Source organism: Papaver somniferum, chromosome 4 (assembly GCF_003573695.1).
Source record: "Papaver somniferum cultivar HN1 chromosome 4, ASM357369v1, whole genome shotgun sequence".
Taxonomy (NCBI): domain Eukaryota; kingdom Viridiplantae; phylum Streptophyta; class Magnoliopsida; order Ranunculales; family Papaveraceae; genus Papaver; species Papaver somniferum.
Window position 1 is genome coordinate 47243205 of NC_039361.1, and position 18342 is coordinate 47261546.

An 18342-nucleotide genomic window follows, 5' to 3' on the forward strand; every position below is an offset into this window, starting at 1 on the left:
TAGCTTACACATGATAAATGTATATGTAAACTCAGGTTACACTTTCTGCATCAAATTAAGATGTGTAGTTACTTAACCTGTTGCATACTTTCTGAAACCTGTACACACAGCAGTAGTAGTTCTAACAAGATAAAAGTTTTTAATTCAAAGAATTTCAACCCAAAAATATTTTGCAAAACTAAGAACTGCTAAAATCTACTAACTGACGAAATTTAAAAGTTTCTAACAACATATTTTCCAAGTCTAACATCTGTTTGTGGCTAACAACATATTTGCGAGTATAGAATTTTTTCTAATCCTAATGACTGCTTTACACATCTCTAGATGGATCCGAAAGAATCTTGTATAGCATGCTTCCTCTCATGCGGTTCAGCTTGTCAGTCCACCATAGCATCATAGTTGAGGTTAATTTTTTGTCAAGTGGTTTATTCTTCATCCTGATCTTCATGTAATTGCATACACATGGAAGACAGTCAGGAATTGTACCTTGTGGGGGCGCATTGAGATTCTTGGCATTTTCATTCATCCCAAGAGCAAAAGGACAGCGGAGTCTCAGTTCTGTAGTAATTGCAAATGCATATTTCTTGGCTTGAAGAAGGTGTTCACCCTTGAGTTCCTTAACGTTTGACGAGTTCATGTAGGACCAAGGATTAGAGCTCCTCAAGTCATACTCCAGCAGTTTGTAGTGTGTGTTGTTGTTTGCACATTGGGGCGAAAAGTCTGACTGCATCGTTCTTGTACTTGACATACTCCTTCGCAAGCTTCGGAATCCAAAATTTCTTGAATTCTTCGTAATCCTTCAAGTAAGAGATCTGCAAAAACCATTTGGAATGTCAAACTCACATTTTTAATCAAAAGTTACAAATGAACAAGTGATTATGTAAACAGAAGTTACACATAGGGCCTTGGGTTTTACACTTCTTTGTAATGCAGAGACATTATAAATGCAATAAGATTTTAAATATATCGAAGTACTTACGTATGCTTTTGGCGACAGGAATATCGCCTTGTCATACTTGCTGTTAGAGTTCATCTTCGTCCTCAATCTGCTAATGTAGAAGTCGATGAATTCTGACTCCAAGAAGGATTCTTTCTTTGTAAGCTGTATCATTAGTTCTCCAGATATATCAAACAGCTTGCTACCATCTTCTTTGCGTTCCATCCAAGTAATGTCTCTGCATTACAAAGAAGTAAACTATTATCAATCAAGATAACAGAATCAAGTAGTAAAATACAACAATCAATAACAGAATCAAGCCTACTTGGAGTCAAGCTACTTACGTTTTCGTATGAGTATTGAAATATTCAAGCACTTTATTCTTTTTCTCGCCTTCCAGCCTTTCGATAACTTCTGAACCTTTCACATCGTTTCTCATTGTTCCATCATCTTCTTCAGCAACCTCAGCCATTCTATCTTCTTCTACTTCTGGAACTGCGGCCATTTCTTCTTCATTAGCTGTCTTCTTAATCCTCTTTGAATTTCTTTGATATTGTTTCAGATCTTGTGTTGGGATTTTTCTATTCCTCAGCACACGTTGTTGTATGAATGATGGTTGCCTTTTCTTATTGCATTTGCAGCTTCCTTCAGTAACTCTCCTGCAGGTTTTGGAGTTTTTTCTAATCCAAGGCTAAAAACGTTTTCCTGCGTTGTAGCTGCGCAAACAAATATAGGCAGAATCTCAGTAAAATTAGCACATGTATGTAACTTAAAGTTACACAAGCCAAAATAATAATGTACTGTATGTAACCTCAAGCTACACATGCCTTTTACAATGTGTAACTTGAAGTTACACTTCCATTACAAACAAAACACACTGTATGTAACCTCAAGCTACACATGCCTTTTACAATGTGTAACTTGAAGTTACACTTCCATTACAAACAAAACATAGAACGGAAGAGTGGTTACCAGTTGAGGTAGGTTCTGCATTCTCCGTCACTGCGGGTCCATGTTCAGTTTTGTTAATGTTGCTGACGATCTCATCTATCATTTCACTCACTTCAACATTCGTCATATCATCGGGGTTAGCTCCTAGTTGCACCAACCTGTAGGTCTGAGCATTGTCAGGCTGTGTTTGCGGTGTTGTAGCAGTTATCACCATGGAGTCCTCAAACTGTGTTGAAGCAGAACTGTCATCAAAAGTTCCAGGAGTTGGCTGAGTTGGAGCAGTCATAACCAAACCGTCACCAACAGTTGCAGGTGTATCCTCATTGACTTTTGCAGTAACATCATCACCTACGGCTTTTGCAGCTACATCATCACCTGCCCCATCCACAACTCCACCATCTGCAGCTTTCTTCTGTGCCTCATCCGTAACAGGTGTCTCTTCAACATCTTTCTTCTGCTCCTCATCAACATTATTTGTAGGAGTGGGCTTTTGCTTTGCGACAGGCCTTTTCTTTGGTGGAGTCTTGCAAGTTGTCACACTCTTCATACTCGAACTATATGTCCTGAGTGGTCTTTTGTGCCCCTCTGCAGCAGTTTGAGCTTGCAGAATTGTTGGCGTATTTCCAGCTGCAAGGCTCATACATGGAACTGCACAAGTATTGAAACGAGAATTAGGATGATGATGATGATGTTAAATTTTTTAATAAAATTTCAAGAAGAATATATCATGTGTAATCGACTGGCTTGGATAACTAATATGTGTAACTTCATGTTACACATGAATATGGCATGGATACCTAGTGTAACATGGAGTTACACATGCATCTAACTAGTGTAACCAGAAGTTACACATGCATGTGGCATGTGTAACTAGGGATTACACATCCATATGATCAGTTTACTCAACATTTATTAAGTCTAATCAAGTTAAACAAGCAAGTTAAAAATGAACAAGTAAAATATGAAATTAAAAAGGTTCAAAGACCTTAGTGTCAACTAATTGGGTACCTCTATCAAGTTAAAGAAGCATATTAAAAATGAACAACTACTTACATTCTTCATGGAAGGAAGTTTCCGCGTCTTTCTCTTTCTCTTGCTCAGTACTTCCATCTCCTTGTTGCTCTGTCTCAACTAATTGTAACTCTTCTTCTTCATGCTCAGTAGCTCCATGCTCAGTACCTCCATGTACATCATCTTCATGTTGCATAAACTCTTCCTGGGTCACTTTGTAAGGATCAATACCCATTGCTTGCATAATTTGGCAACTAAATTTGTGAACCTTGAATTCCGCTGTTCCTGAAAGGTCCCCTTCTGATATCCCTTCTCTTGCAATTGCATACACTGCTTTAAGCATTGCTTGCTTTTCTTGCAGTTGCTCTTTCAGATGGCTATTCTCAATAGTTTGCGCTTTCAGCCAACTTTGCAGGTCGTCCTTGCTGGGTACCACGGTTGATATACCCAGCTGCTTCTCAAGCTGTGAAAACTCAGCCACAAAGCTAGGAGTTGGCTGCAATTAACAGATGGAGAGGTTAAAAAGAGATTGCAAAAAACAGTTGAACATTCTAAATATACATTTTTCGGTTGTATGTGTAACTTAAAGTTACATAAGCACATTTTATATGTGTAACCTATAGTTACATAAGCACATTAGATATATCTAATGTAAAGTGGATATGTGTAACTAAAGGTTACACATATATCTAATGTAAAGTGGATATACATATAAAATGTGTAACCTATAGTTACATAAGCACAGGATATATATACAAACAGGATATATATGTTACATAACCTATAGTTGCATTCACTTGTGTTATCTTTTGCATGTGTAAATAAATTACACAAGCACATTTAAATGTGTAACTTATAGCTACACATGACAATTTTGATTACATCAAAGTTTTATCTAAATTACATTACCATAAATTTACAAAACCTAAACCAACTGACATATAACACTTACCGAAAACTGTGTCATGTCTGTTTTCCAAATGTAATCAGAAATCTGGTATATATCCCATCTCCCAACCCTCGGGATATCTTCCTCGTGGTTCTCAACTTTCGGGATTAATCCTGCTGGCGTGTGTTCAGCAAACAATAACTGCAACATATAAATTTTAATTAGTCGATTGAACAAAAATATCCATCACGTAACACTAAAACTGCTGGAATAGAAATTACACACAAGCTTTTTACCAGTAGGTATTGCACACAAGCCTTCACATTTGACAAACAACTAAGATTAGTATGAATCTCTTCAAACAAGTGCTCGTGTATTAAATCAGGCCACGACACCTTGAGCACCGTATCATAAGTTTCAACGATACTAAGATATTTCGCGTTCACTCCATTGGCATTTTTGTCGCCAAAAAACAATACACAGCAAAGATAAAGACCTATCAGGCAAACTAGATCCTTTTCATCAACTTTCTTTCTTTTCCCACTTTTTCTCCTTTTTGCCATAAGTTGTTTTATCTTCTCTAAAATGTTTGTCTTAGTCACCGTCGTCTGATGCTTTGTAGATTTGATATCGGTGAAGTATTTGCTGTATAAAACATTGTCAGTCAAATCACTAGGACAATAGTACTTTAACAGCTTCTGACCCTTTCTGCTTCCAATCCTCTGCATGCAAAATATACCAGCCAGCTTTGCCGGTGTAGACTCTATAATCTTATCATCAGCAAACTTGAATGAACATGGTGTCTCACAATCCATGTCAAAGCAGTTCAAGAGCTTCAAGACGCCGTGTTTGTTGGTAGTTATCTGTCTTGTTGTAGTTGGTACAGTTGTATCATAGTCATCGTAATACATCATTACGAGTTCTCCGTAAGCAGCTCTCCTAAGATATCTATGAGCCCTATCAGTCAGTCCTATAGGCTTTATCACCTTTACTAAATCCTTTACTGCATTCAACGACTGCCTTAGGTTTCCTGTACACATCACACACAAAAATAGCATGAGTCAGTATGTTGTGTACTTATCAAATACACTCGTTTTTAACTACAAAATGAAAATCATGTTACAAACTATGTGTATTTGCCAAGTACACAAACTGAATCATTCTATTCTGTGTTGTGTAACCTTAACTTACATGCATATGAAGGTTTAAAGGGGTCATTTTTTTATGTCCAACTATAATTTACAAACACATACAGTCATAGGTTATATTTTTGCATGTGTAACTTTTAGTTATCTAGGCAATTGCCAAATCAGTTATGTTATTATGCATGTGTAACTTGTAGTTACACAGTCAATTGGCAAGTCAGTGATTAGATTTTCAATGTGTATCTTACAGTTACACACCACTTTGCAAGTCATTGGTAACATCTTGAATGTGTAACTCACAGTTAAGATGTGTAACTACAAGTTACACAGCCACTTTGCAAGGCTCATTTGTATGTGTAACTACAAGTTACACACTCAATATACAAACCACAACATAGTGGTGAGATTTTGAATGTGTAACTTAAAGTTACACAGGCCCTTGTTTGCGTAGTTATACATTCAAAAGCATCACTTACATTAGAAACTTTTAAATTTCTTCAGTTAGTAGATTTTAACTACAAGTTACACACTCAATCCTAGACATTCTACAAGGTGTAACTTTAACTTACACATGCATATTAATGAGTAACTTTAATTTACACAACCAATTTTCTATGTGTAACTACAAGTTACACATCCTAAACACAACCAATTTTTTATGTGCAACTACTAGTTACACATCCCTAGGCAAGTCAGTGGTGACAGGCTCACTTGGTATGTGTAACTATAAGTTACACAATCAATATACAAACCACAACACAGTCAGTGGTTACATTTTGAGTGTGTAACTTATAGTTACACATGTCCTTGTCTGTGTAATTACATATTCACAAGCATTATATGAGAAATAAACATGAGACCATGACAACAATAGTTTTCACAACTTAGTACCTGTAATTGTATCATCTTTTCTAGGGGGATTCATTTTTCCTTTCACCATTTTTATTCCAAAAGAAATTTGATTCTGAATCTGCAGTTGATGTAGTAATAAAATCAAGTTAGTTGATTGCAATTCAACTTAGAGTTTCTAGGGTTTTCAAACAGTAACATCTCAGAAATGAAATCCACTAAATCAATCAGTTATATCACATCCATGACTTACCTTTGTTTCTATTTAATCAGTTATTTCATGGATTTTATGCACAAACGATTGTTCTCCTTCTCCGATCTGTAAAAGGAATTATCAGTCAGAATGAGTTATGTTTGTTGTAATCTCATTACAAACCCTAGTTCAGAAATTTTCGACCCACGAATCAGTAACAACAGGAATCAAAACTAACAGCTTCAAATCAAAACTTACCTAGTGATTAATCGTCGGAGTATTTCATCAACAGGAATCAGTAACAACGGTGATTTAGGTTTTGAATCTGAAACTGTTTCTTTTGATTTTTTTTGGTTTTTGAATCTGAAACTTTTTCGATCTGTTTCTCTGATTTAGGGGTTAGCAAATGATGAATAGTTTTTGATCTCGATCTTTGTTTTGGAACAGATTTCAGGAAGATTTCTTGATTTTTTGGGTTTTTTTCTAGATTTCTTTCTGTTTCAGGTGAGTGAGATTTGTTTTCTCTCTCCTTGGAAATGAAATAATGGCGTCTGAACGAGAGAAAGGTAGGTGACGCCTCTTATATACTTGAGGCTAATTTAGTCTTTTCGCTTTTATTAAATTTATTTTTTAATTCAGGGCCTACTAATAAAACTCTTTTATCTAGGGGCCTCATATTATGGGTTATCCATGAGTTGGGCCTGAGCCTAATTTCCCCATAACAAAAACCTTTTTTTGTTGGATATTTACATGTGTTGGATATAAATTTGTACGCTGATTTTGTTCACCAATCTTGATGTTAGTTGCTTAGTTGGAATACTAATATATAAATTTTATAACATTATTGTACTATGTATTAGAAATTAGATTATTATATAAGTTCAACTTTGGTAGGATGGAAGGGGTATCTAATAAAAATTAAAATATAATCATGAAAAAATTGATGAGTTTCTTTACTTATATTTGCGAAAATGATTTGTGACTCCCAGCTTTTTTTGCTCCCAATGTGAGATGGCATGTTCATGTAAGTTAACTTTTCTTCCTCCTATAATTTTATTTCTTTCGTCAATTTTGCAAACCCTAATACAACATATGCCCATGATCGGATATCACTTACGATCAATTTTTTTTTTTTTTATTTCCATAATTTCCAATTCTACAACTTATACGTTATATTTTATCCCTCAATCCCTCCCTTTCATTAAAGCAAATTCATCCTTTATCATCCTTTAGCTGTCTTAAACCTGCAAATTCTCTACTTATACGAAGTAAAGTACACTTCAATGCACACAAACTATGCAATGTAAGAAACTAGGGCTTAACCCGTGCTGTAACGGCACGTGATGCCTTTTTCTCTAATTCGACATTGTTTACGTACTGCTTATGTTATTTTTTTTCCATGGGAAGTAGTTTTGATATTCAAAAAGATTTCGGCCAGTAAAATGATTAGTTACATTTTTTGTTTTTCTTAAGCATGTTGTTTCTATTTAGTATTCAGCCAGAGTAACAATGTCGTCCCAACATGAAAATTAAAAATAAAATAAAATAGATATTATCTCATTCAGTATTTAATCCAACCGTAATTTTAAATTTCCAACGAAATATTTTCTCTAACAATAAATATGCCTAACTTGCTAACCCAATTCCATGACATTTATGAACTCATGGGTTCCAAAATTACTGATAACTAAGGCCCGTAATATTTTCCCCACTATAGACTATTCTTTTTGTGCAAATGTGAGAAATTTATAAAATTGGAGAACTCTTGGATATTGGAAGACTGAGATATACATGTGTGAGATGAAAAATAAACTTCTAAAAATAAATCAGAACATGTGCAAGATCATTCCTCAATCATATTGATAACATAAAATCATAGCACAAAATTGAACAAATTCATGAATAAATTTTTTTGCATCAGCTATGCTAAGTAGTGCATGAGTGGCGTTCTCACATCTAGTGTTACTCAAGTAATTTGGAACACTAAAAAACATATAGTCATATTGACGTCTATGTCGATATAAATTCAACTAACCTTTTGAAGTAATATATATCATTAGTTTAGGAGAAAAATCCGACACAAACTTCTATCGCCTTCAATTTGTAGAAAATACATAAGGTTTAACTATCCTTGAGATTAAACAAATACCCCAACATTGGTCAAATAATGTCTACAAATCCGGGATCATTATAGAGTTCCAATGGGTAAAAAGAAGAGAATAACACCGGTGTTACAAAGACAATACCTTATATGTATCAAGTTATGTTATCTAAACACGTATTCAAATTTTAAAAATCATTAACTTAATACAAAAACATAGAAGAACCCAAGTTGAACTAATACTTGCATAAAACAACACTTATAAGAGAATTTCATAATATGAAAATACATTCAAAAATCACCATTAGAGTTTTAATAGCATGTCTTATCAAGAATTATGATAGGACGAAATCACCAAATTAATATGTGGAAAGTTCATTGGAAATGTAGCAGTTCAAAGAAGTTTATAGTGGTAGTGATGGCGCTCCATCTAACTGTTGTTCGATTGATTTTTATTTTTTTTTGAGAAGGTTTCGGTTTTCCTTGGAGAAACCGAGAGGGATCGTTTCATTGTATTCAAAATCATTCAGAAATCCAAGCGCCAACTTGAGCACTACTTACGGGATCTCAATACAACCATAGATTTATCTACTAAAAGACGAAATCTTGATACTAAATATTAATTTAGAGTAGTTATTATATAATGTGACATCCCAGTGTTTTTTATTTAAATTTTCATGTATTTTAATCGATTTTATTTTAGCATTAAGACGATCAACCGCATCTTATACTTTATAGTGCTACCCGTTTTGTAGCAAAACAAAATTAACATAGTATATTACTACTCACAAATGCTCGTCAGAACCACCGCATCCCTCGAAGGGTGTTGGGCGATTAATCGCAAATGTCATGTATAAAGTTAAACAAACTTAGGTTGTTAACTAATTTATTCTTTACTGTTTTTTCCCTATATTCTCTTTTGTATTGCAAATAATTTTATTTTAATACTAAAAACAATGATTCACATGATCCGTTAGGGGTACCATTTGATCTGATGTTCATAATCATTTTTTTATATATGGTTTGGTATCATTTAGTACCTACCTTTATCAATTGTGTCAAAAACAACCAACTACATCTTTCACAATACAATGTTACCCGTCTTTTTTCTTTTTTTGCTTCAGGAAAAAAAAAATAAACACCCACCACCACTAAAACCATCCACCTCCACAATTTCTTCCACCACCACCATTGTTACCACCTCCACTACTCAGCAATACCCGCCATACCTTTCACCACCCATTATTACTACCACCACTATTATATACGGGCAATTGGTCTAGTGGTATGATTCTCGCTTAGGGTGCGAGAGGTCCCGAGTTCAATTCTCGGATTGCCCCGTAAGTGTTTTTCTTTGTTTTAAAAATAATTAATACTTTTTACTTTAATTTATTGATGGAAACATGTTATGATAAATTAATTAAGGAAATATTTATGATGAAACCAAAAAATAATAAATCATTCATCATGAGGAATTAATTGTAACACTTATAATGTTTAATTTGAATAAACCATGACCATATATTTATCTTTTCCCTAAATAAATCTTGACCACTCTTTATCATGCCTAACTTGTCAAAACCTTGTTTTGCATTTTAGATGTTAACATCCGAGAAACAACCAAAAAATTAGACCATTTTTTTTTTTATCCTTGATCTTACACTTCATAGTTTGGCATTACCTATACATAACAGAGAAATTAACTAAGTTAACTTCACAAACCCCTTTTTTAGCCTGGAAAAGTTGGGGCCTATAAGGATTAATTTGGGCCTATCACTACGTGACAAAAGAAAGACATTATGAAGTATAATGGAAAACCCATTAACCAACTATTTTTTTAATGGCTAATTTATCCCTGATTAATTAGTGTTAATCCGGATGATTAGTGGTAAAATATCGTGTTAGATGTGGAATTAACTTGTGTTAATGAATCATCTGAACATGAAAAAATTTGAAATTTTTTGAAGAACGCCAACTCAGAATCGGTATATGTTGTCATTGGTATCAACCTATTGTAACCTCAAAAACATACAGAGATTTTTTGAAATTTGCTTCCACCCAGAATCGGTTTATATGGACATGAAAATCAACCGATTATGTAGAATCGGTTTATATGGGCATGGACATAAACCGATTGTGGGTAAACTTTTTCTTTTTTATCCGTGAATTATGTGTTGTTAAACATCAAATAAAATTAAAACTCATTTTATATCCGAGTTAAGAATGAGTATGACTTCATACTCAATCTCAGATTGCTTAAGGAGTTATAGTCGTTTTCAATTCGAGTATAAAGTTATACTCATTTTCAAATTGGGTAAAATCATACGGGACTATTTTAATTTTCATTTGTAATCGAAATGAAATCGAGTATGATTTCATACTCATTTTATTATCGAGTATTAACTGAAAAAAATGGGTTAACCAGAATCGTTTACACGATACATATATAAAAATTGATTGCTGACATTGCACAACATGAATCGGTTTATAAAAATGCTCATGTAATCCGATTCTAACAGAAAAAAACACAGAAAAATAATTATCTCTTCCATACCAGAATCGGGCTATGTGGGCATTAACGTAAACCGATTCTGGTTCAATTTCCTCCAACCAGAATGCCCATCCAGGACAATCGGTCTTTGTGGGCATAAACAACATCCTTTTCTAAACGAAATCAGTTTACAAGTGCATTGACGTAGACTGATTGTTATAAACCCAAAAAACTTTGATTTTAAAAATATTGGATTGTTTGAGTGATTACATGTTATTGAAACCTACTCTAGGGGATTGGGTTAATATAAAAGTACTTGATTCGAGCTAAAACGAAAAATTACCCATTTTAGTGAATTTGGTGATTATCGACAATGTTTTCGCTTGATTTTGATGGAAATAGAAATGATTTTAATTTGATTTGATTTGATTTAGTTTTTTTTTTTTTTTTTTTTTTTTTTTGTTATTAGGATTTAATGACGAAAAATTGGTAGTATTAAAATTTCATAAAGGGTAAAATGGTAGTTTCATCAAACTTAGACACCCCTTATCATTTTCTATGGGGTGGATGAAGAAATGCATAGATCCCAATTAAATCAGGTTTTTTAGGTCAAGAATTTGCAACCACGCAATGGTGGTAACACGACTCAGTATACAAGGTGTAGCTAATAGGAATTGCGGAGGGGCGATCTCCATTGATGATTGGTTAAATGAATGATTTTCCATATTAAAAATGATCTCTTTTGTTTGTGTTACTTTTGGTAATATTAATAGAGTATGATCTCTTTTGGCATCCACATCAGATTGTTTCTTTTAGTTAAATCAATGATTTTCCAAAGTACTAAATAATGATCTCTCAATTCCATATACTGTTTATGTTGGATGTTCAAATCTTATAAATCTAAAACCTTTACTTTTGATATAGATTGTGTTCTGAAGAATAGAAACATAACAAGAGACTTGGGAATATTTATTAGAATTTTTTTAAGCAAGGAAAAGTCCACGTAAGCGCCACATAACATTGGGAGCACAAAAATTGGGAGCCACAAATCATTTTATAACTATGCATCTGCATCCGATCCCAAATCGGACATCCGCCCCAAAAACAATGGATGGGCCGTTTTGAATCCGCGAATTTGATCCAAATTTACACCCCCTAAAATTCCAAACGTTAGTAATACATGGTCCAGCCAAAGATAGGTCAACCGTGTCGTCGTCTTTATACAAATGGGCTTACCCATGTCTGATCCATATATGTATGTAGAATTTATTTTGCACAAATCCCGTTTGCACGAGTTCGGAGTTCCCACCCAAAGTTGATGTCCGATTCTTATTCACTAAAACTTAAGCTAGATATCATTTTGGCCGTCACTTCCATATAGATAGAAATCTATGCATTAATCGGTATCTTTCACATCTATAGAAGAAAATGAGATGGAATATAATGTATGAGTTTTTATTAACCCGAAGGAAATTTGATTGAGTTAGTAAGAATATTTAGGTTTTTGATTGTAGCCGTTTGATCGAGATCCTTTAATCCTAAAGATTATTTAATGGAAAAAAGCTATAAATTAGAAGCATTCTTGTGTTTAGAGCAACTGCAATGGACGACTAAACCCAAATTTTCAGTCGAGTGGGCTGGCGTAGTGGGACGGACCATCGATCAAAATTTGATCAAAGAGTAAAATCCAGACCAAATTTGGTCTGCGATCAGGACCAAATCCAAATATAGTCGGGCGTTGATATAATCTTCGCTACACATCGGGCGTTGATATAATCTCCGCCATTCATCGGGCGTTGATATAATGTACGCATGAAACGGGGCGTTGATATAATGTACGCCTGAAACGGGGCGTTGATATAATGTACGCATGAAACGGGCGTTGATATACTTAACGCCCCACTTTCACAAATTTTCCAAACTTACATGGGGCGTTGATATACTTAACGCCCCATTTTTTTCTTTTTTCAAAACTTACATGGGGCGTTGATATACTTAACGCCCCATTTTTTTTTTTTTTTTGTTTGTGAAGCGTAGAACAATACCAACGCCCCACTCGCGCGTTATCTTTACCAACGCCCCATTCGGGCGTTATCTTTACCAGCGCCTGATCCCAGGCGTAATGTTTATCAACGCACGACCAAATATACTCTTTTCCCACTACGCCACATGACGGACTAAACCCAAATTTGGTCTTTTTTTTTAGTCTTTGGTCTTTGGTTATACACGCACCACTGTGGACGCTCTTAGGAGAGGAAAAAGTTTGAAAAGATTTTTGGGGAAATGGAGGGTGAAGAATTAATTAAGCTCTGGAATGGAGTTATTCTGGGTACGATTTTATGAAAGCAATTTCAATCGGTGGTTATTAACATTGGAAAATCTCTTGTAAGCGAAAACAGGTTGGTCCTCGATCCCATTTGTCGTTTTTTATTTATTTGTTATGATTTCATGACATTACCATGTACTGGGCGCTGTTGTGAGCTTGAATGTTGGCAAAATTAATGCATGATTCATATTCTTTGATCAGTCTTTTGCTTGATTTATATCAGTTTTGGCACATCAGTAATACCACTTGAGCCCATTTTGCATGTATGGATGAGTAAATCGTTCATGTCAATTTTGCTTTGTCTTGGTCAACACACACACCAGAGAATTGTTTCACTGGTTAGCTAGGATTTTAAAGTGCAAAGTTGAGTGATTGTTTCAATGGTTAGCTAGGTAATAAATCAGTTTTATGTGTCTTGAGAGTAGCAGTATAACTATAACATGCCAACAAAGGTGTTACTTACTGTTAATGTTTTTGAACCACAATATTAATCTTGTTGTTATGCCATTTCGAATTTGATTGGGTTCGTAGCTTATGTTGGAGTGTTTTCAGAATGCAGACAAGGTCTAAAACACGTAAAGCAGTAGTTGACAACTCTCTTGTTGATCACCCATCGGTTTGTGACTCCCTCCCGGATACCACATTAGTAGGCATTCAGACAAGGTCCAGAAAACGTCAAGCAGTTGAAAATCCTCTCATTTATCAGCCATCTATAGGAAATGTTGTCTCTTGCTGTGCTCAACCAGATGTTAATAACTCAACTTATTGTTTACCAACAGTAGAATACATTCTCACTAACCTCCCTCATCATATCATCATAGACATACTTTTTAGACTCCCAGCAGAATGTGTAATCCGATGCCAGAATGCGTCTAAACTCCTTGAATTCTTAGCCACAACTCCTTTCTTTATTCGCACACACCGTGCTCGTCAAGCTACTTCTATTATTGCTCTGCAATTATTTTCACAATCTAGTGACCGAGAGTTGAAGTTATATTTTATTGATGAGCAGGCTAAAAAAGTTGAGGAAGCAAAACTGAAACTTGATTTCTGCTACACGTTGAAAGATAATCCGGTCATGCTTTATGATTCTTGTGACGGGTTTCTTTTATTTAAAAACAAAAAAATCTCTACGGGATCCATTTTTGTCATATGGAATCCTACAACAAACGAACAAGTAACTATTACTTGGGAAGGTTATCACTTCACGGTATGTGGATTTTATTTCAATCCTCACGACAAGGAATGCGAGGTGCTTCTTCTATATCAACCAATTGGAGGTGGCAAAGGTGGAAAGTATGTCTTTAATAAACTAAGTTTTGGATCTAAATTACACAGAAAAATTAAATTACAGAGAAATATTGCCATACACTCTCGTATATGCCAAGGAGTGAAAGACCCCCCATGATCATAAACGGGACGTTGTATTGGATGGTTGACAACATTTCCAGTGATTTTGAGAACCCCGAATCTATTTGTTCAAATTCCGTTATGGCATTCGAAATTGGAACTGTTGGATAAGTATCTTCGTTACCGATTTTCCAATAATACAACTCGTGTATTATCACCGATTCGTTACAACTCTTTGTAGCAATGGTTTCATCTATGTATTACATCTTGTAATATCGAAACCAAAACAAGAAAACAAGAGAAGAAGAATAACAGAAAGAGGTGACTATTCACAAAACTTAAACAAACTTACTTGGGTGTATTGAGGCGAGTAATCTCTTTGCTTAAGACATTTGATGTCCTATATATAATGTTGTTACAGATTTAACGGCATATGTCTCCAACATTCAACAATACCTCGATATTTTTCGCAGCACTTTGATAACACCGAACAGCAAACGCGAATGGATGAAGCAGAAACTCTTCTTTAACTCTTGAAGACACATGCAGACTCTTAAATATCTAGTACTAGTTTTATGACTCTAAAAACATATCATGTTATGGAGAACATATGGGGTTTATATAGGTTCAAAGGTGACTCTTGGGGAAATCTTTTCGTGAAGAGTCGCATCCCTTCATGAAAAGATATATCCCTTGAAAGGGTTTATATGAATAGACACAATCCTTCACAAATTGGTTGTAACTAACTTAATTTCTATTCAAATTTCCAACAATCCCTCACATTGAATTGAAATTCGTGCAAACCTGATGCAGACACTAGAAAGAGTTTGTGCGAGGAACATCACTGCATCGGGAGAGATAGCTTTTGGCTTTGAATCTTCCGTAGTGAATACCTACCGGGTTTACTAGTTGTTCGGTGAACGCGATGTCTTGAACCGCCCAACTTTATGATATAAACCGATGCAATAGATATCACACAGTTTATTTCCTTACATATCCGGTTCTCGGTTGTGTTCATTTCGGCCCTGAACGATGTTGGTTTTTCATTGGTGATAGACGCATTTATGTGTCTAATTTGTCCTCAATGTTTCGTATTGTTAGTACTTGTTTTCGTCCTTATTATGGTGTTTTGTGTGTTTGTAGGTATTATTGGAAAATTCGGCTCGAAAAGTTGCACGGAGCACCCCCAGGTCACCCCCAAGACAGCTGCTATTCGCAACCCAGTTCTGGTTAGGGGGAGGACATCTTCTTCCCAAATTCAAAAACCAAAAATTGGCGGGAAAAAAAAATACTATCAACTGGCAGATGTTTTGTTGGAATTTCTGAACGTGTTCTAGGGCGATTCAATGACTGATTTTTGGTATGAAGTTGTGATATGTCCTAGCAAACACGTTTTGGGCTTTTGGTTCGATCAAATTTTTCCAGAATAGCTAGATAATTCACGGAATGCAAAACAGGGAATAACGGGTTGGACACGGGATTGGAGAAGATTTGAGCGTGTTCTGCTCATGCATGAGGGCTCTAGCAACATTGTGGGTCGTGTGTAAACATTTCTAGAGTGACCAGGATAGAAATCTACGCGTGAGAAGCTAAATCAGGGAAGAAAATATTCCCAGAATATTTTTTTTCATCAAACCGAGTTAAGAGAGAAGTATCTCGAGTTATAGCGAGACTTCTTGATCCCGTGGAGTATATATAGAGCGCTGTGGATTCATAGAAGAGGAGAGAGAATTGGGAGAGGTTTAGATCACTACAGAGCAAGAAAATTGAAGTTGCAGAGATTCTGGTTCTGCTGCTGCTGCTCGAGGAGGAAGAAGAAGAGGAAGAACAGACTACCAAAGGCAGTCGTTTACCAACAAAGACAACGACTGTCGTTTGTGAGTCATAGTTTTCCAACGACAACAACACTTCATCTCTATCGTTGATTCTGGACACCTTCTGTGGGTCGCAGAATCCTGTTTTATATCATTTTCTTGTCTTTCTCTTCATTGTAAAACATTTTTGAGCATCAATGAAATATTTTGAGAGGTTTTTCATCATGAGTAGCTAAACCAAATCCCAAGGGTGACAGAGGAAGCCATTCTCACAATAATTATGTGGTAATCTCTATTTCTTTTTATGCAATATTTTTATGTGATTAATTGCATTGATAAAAATGAATTAAATGATTTTTATTAATCAACTGTGTTTTCCCTTGATAATGCATGCTTACTTTTAGACTCTTGATGCATTATATTTGTGATTAACATTTGATATTTTGGAAATCTGCTTTTGGCAATATTTTGAATCAAACCAATTATTTAAATTATATAGTAAAAAAAAAAATTAGATCATATAAGTATTGTTGAATGGTGGAATATTAAACCCCTATTTGTCCATTAAATTTCACATCACTTTTCTATTTAATTTTGCTACATTCTTAAGTTTTTTTTAAAAAAAATCTAAAAATTTTATTCCCTTCACAAATCTGAAAAGAACCCATTTTTACCACTATCACTACAACCGTTTGAAAATACATCAATTTTTGGCGCCGCCGACGCGGATTTGTGCTTAGGTAGAATTTTTAGGTTTTTATTATTTTCATTTGTTCCTATTTACATTTCTTTGTTTGTGTCTTTGATTTGCAGGTTTGAAGATTGGACACTAAGGACTTGGAACAAAGCTCCAAGCTAAAAGAAAAGAAAAAAAGAAGACAAATAATTTTTTAGGATTTAGTTTTATTATTATTTTTTAATTTTTAATTTTTTCTAGAATTGTATTAGGAAATTTTTGTAATATTTTTGCACTTTACTTTGGACTTTGGACATTTGGACTTTTTTTTTTAAACCCTACGGAAAGGTACCATTAAATACAAACTGTTTGCAGGGAAGGACGACGATTACAATATCGTCTCGGCCTCTCGGGTTCGTACACGACATAGGAGTCGTGGCCCGAGTCGACTACAGCGGTTCTTCGCCCGTCTGATACGGGAGGTAAGTCTTTCGAAACACCCGCGAATCTCCTGCAAGCGGGTTTACTGTATGCCTTAAGGTGATTATATGTTGAGGACTGAACCAGTTGCTTTAAATTCTTAGTAAAGGGCAAGGACTGGCCATACAAGATAAGGGTTCGGATTTCATCACCGTTCTCTTCTTGCCCGCCTTAGGAAAACGAAACCAAACGCGAACCTAAGCCTAAAATTTTGAATACAACGAGACCTATAGGGTAACGAACTTAATAGGACAGTCATTCGAAAAATATTGGTTACTCTTTTGAGCATACTTCGAAGTTCAGGATGGTTTCTGTGAGTAGAGTGCGTGACTGCGCCGCCTTGAATAACGGTGAGGCCTTGGGTATCAAAGCTCCACTGAGCTTCCCTCGCCTCTATTCAACTCACTTTGACTCGTATTGATTCCATAGAATTTGCTCAGATTGTAACGAATTCCTTTTCGAATGATTAGAAGATGGTCTAGAAACAATCTAAGTGGATCCATCATGCTTTTTGTTTTCTAGAAATTTAGGTTTGATTTGGTGGAGTCGGCCTGCTGTGTGTTTGCTTAGAACATCCCTTCCTTAGGATTTTTGTTTGTGTATGCCAAGAGCGCTCGATTCCTTTACAGAGCGTTCTTGGGAAAGAGATAATTTTGGCCGTTTGATTAGTGACGATCCTAAAAGATCTTCTTGTGGAAGCGGGGAGCTCGAAGACTCTTCTTTTGAGAGCCCCGTTTTTGGAAACTTCAGTTTTGAGAACCTATCTCTTCGTGAGGAAACTACCCCTAGTACTTCTGTTGTGCCACTTGAAAGATTACATGTTCCCAACAAGGTCCAACCGAGCTTCGTGCATTAAATTGCCAGCCACTACGGCTAATTTCGAGATAAAACCTAGTATTCTTCAGATGATCCCTATATACTTAGGAAAGGATGATGAGAACCCTTATTTTCATATTAGAGACTTTGAGGAAATTTGTGGGACAATTAGAATAAAAGACCTTACTGATGAGGTCTTGAAACTTAAGATGTTTCCCTTTTCCTTGAGAGATAAAGCCAAGACCTGGCTAAACAACCTACCATCTGAATACATTGAAACATGGCAGGAACTTATTGCTGCTTTCTATATGAA

The 18342-nt window shown here is 35.4% G+C and overlaps 1 protein-coding gene, 1 long non-coding RNA gene and 1 other non-coding gene across 3 annotated transcripts; 1 reads left to right on the forward strand and 2 right to left on the reverse strand.

Annotated features, from left to right (window-relative positions):
• Positions 1-1525: 1525 nt before the first annotated feature.
• LOC113272459 lies at positions 1526-4640 on the reverse strand. The gene is made up of 5 exons (XM_026522288.1): positions 4085-4640; positions 3852-3989; positions 2967-3395; positions 1910-2411; positions 1526-1653 (listed from the first exon to the last, which is right to left on the reverse strand). Exons 1-5 carry the CDS (start codon positions 4601-4603, stop codon positions 1526-1528), a joined length of 1716 nt encoding a protein of 571 aa, XP_026378073.1. The 5' UTR covers positions 4604-4640.
• Positions 4641-4789: 149 nt separating this feature from the next.
• On the reverse strand, positions 4790-6267 carry LOC113273836. Its single transcript, XR_003322631.1, has 4 exons — positions 6234-6267; positions 6036-6101; positions 5825-5903; positions 4790-4818 (listed from the first exon to the last, which is right to left on the reverse strand). It is a non-coding gene; the product is annotated as an uncharacterized LOC113273836 (long non-coding RNA).
• A 3077-nt stretch (positions 6268-9344) lies between these two features.
• On the forward strand, positions 9345-9416 carry TRNAP-AGG. Its single transcript has one exon. It is a non-coding gene; the product is annotated as a tRNA-Pro (tRNA).
• Positions 9417-18342: the final 8926 nt, after the last annotated feature.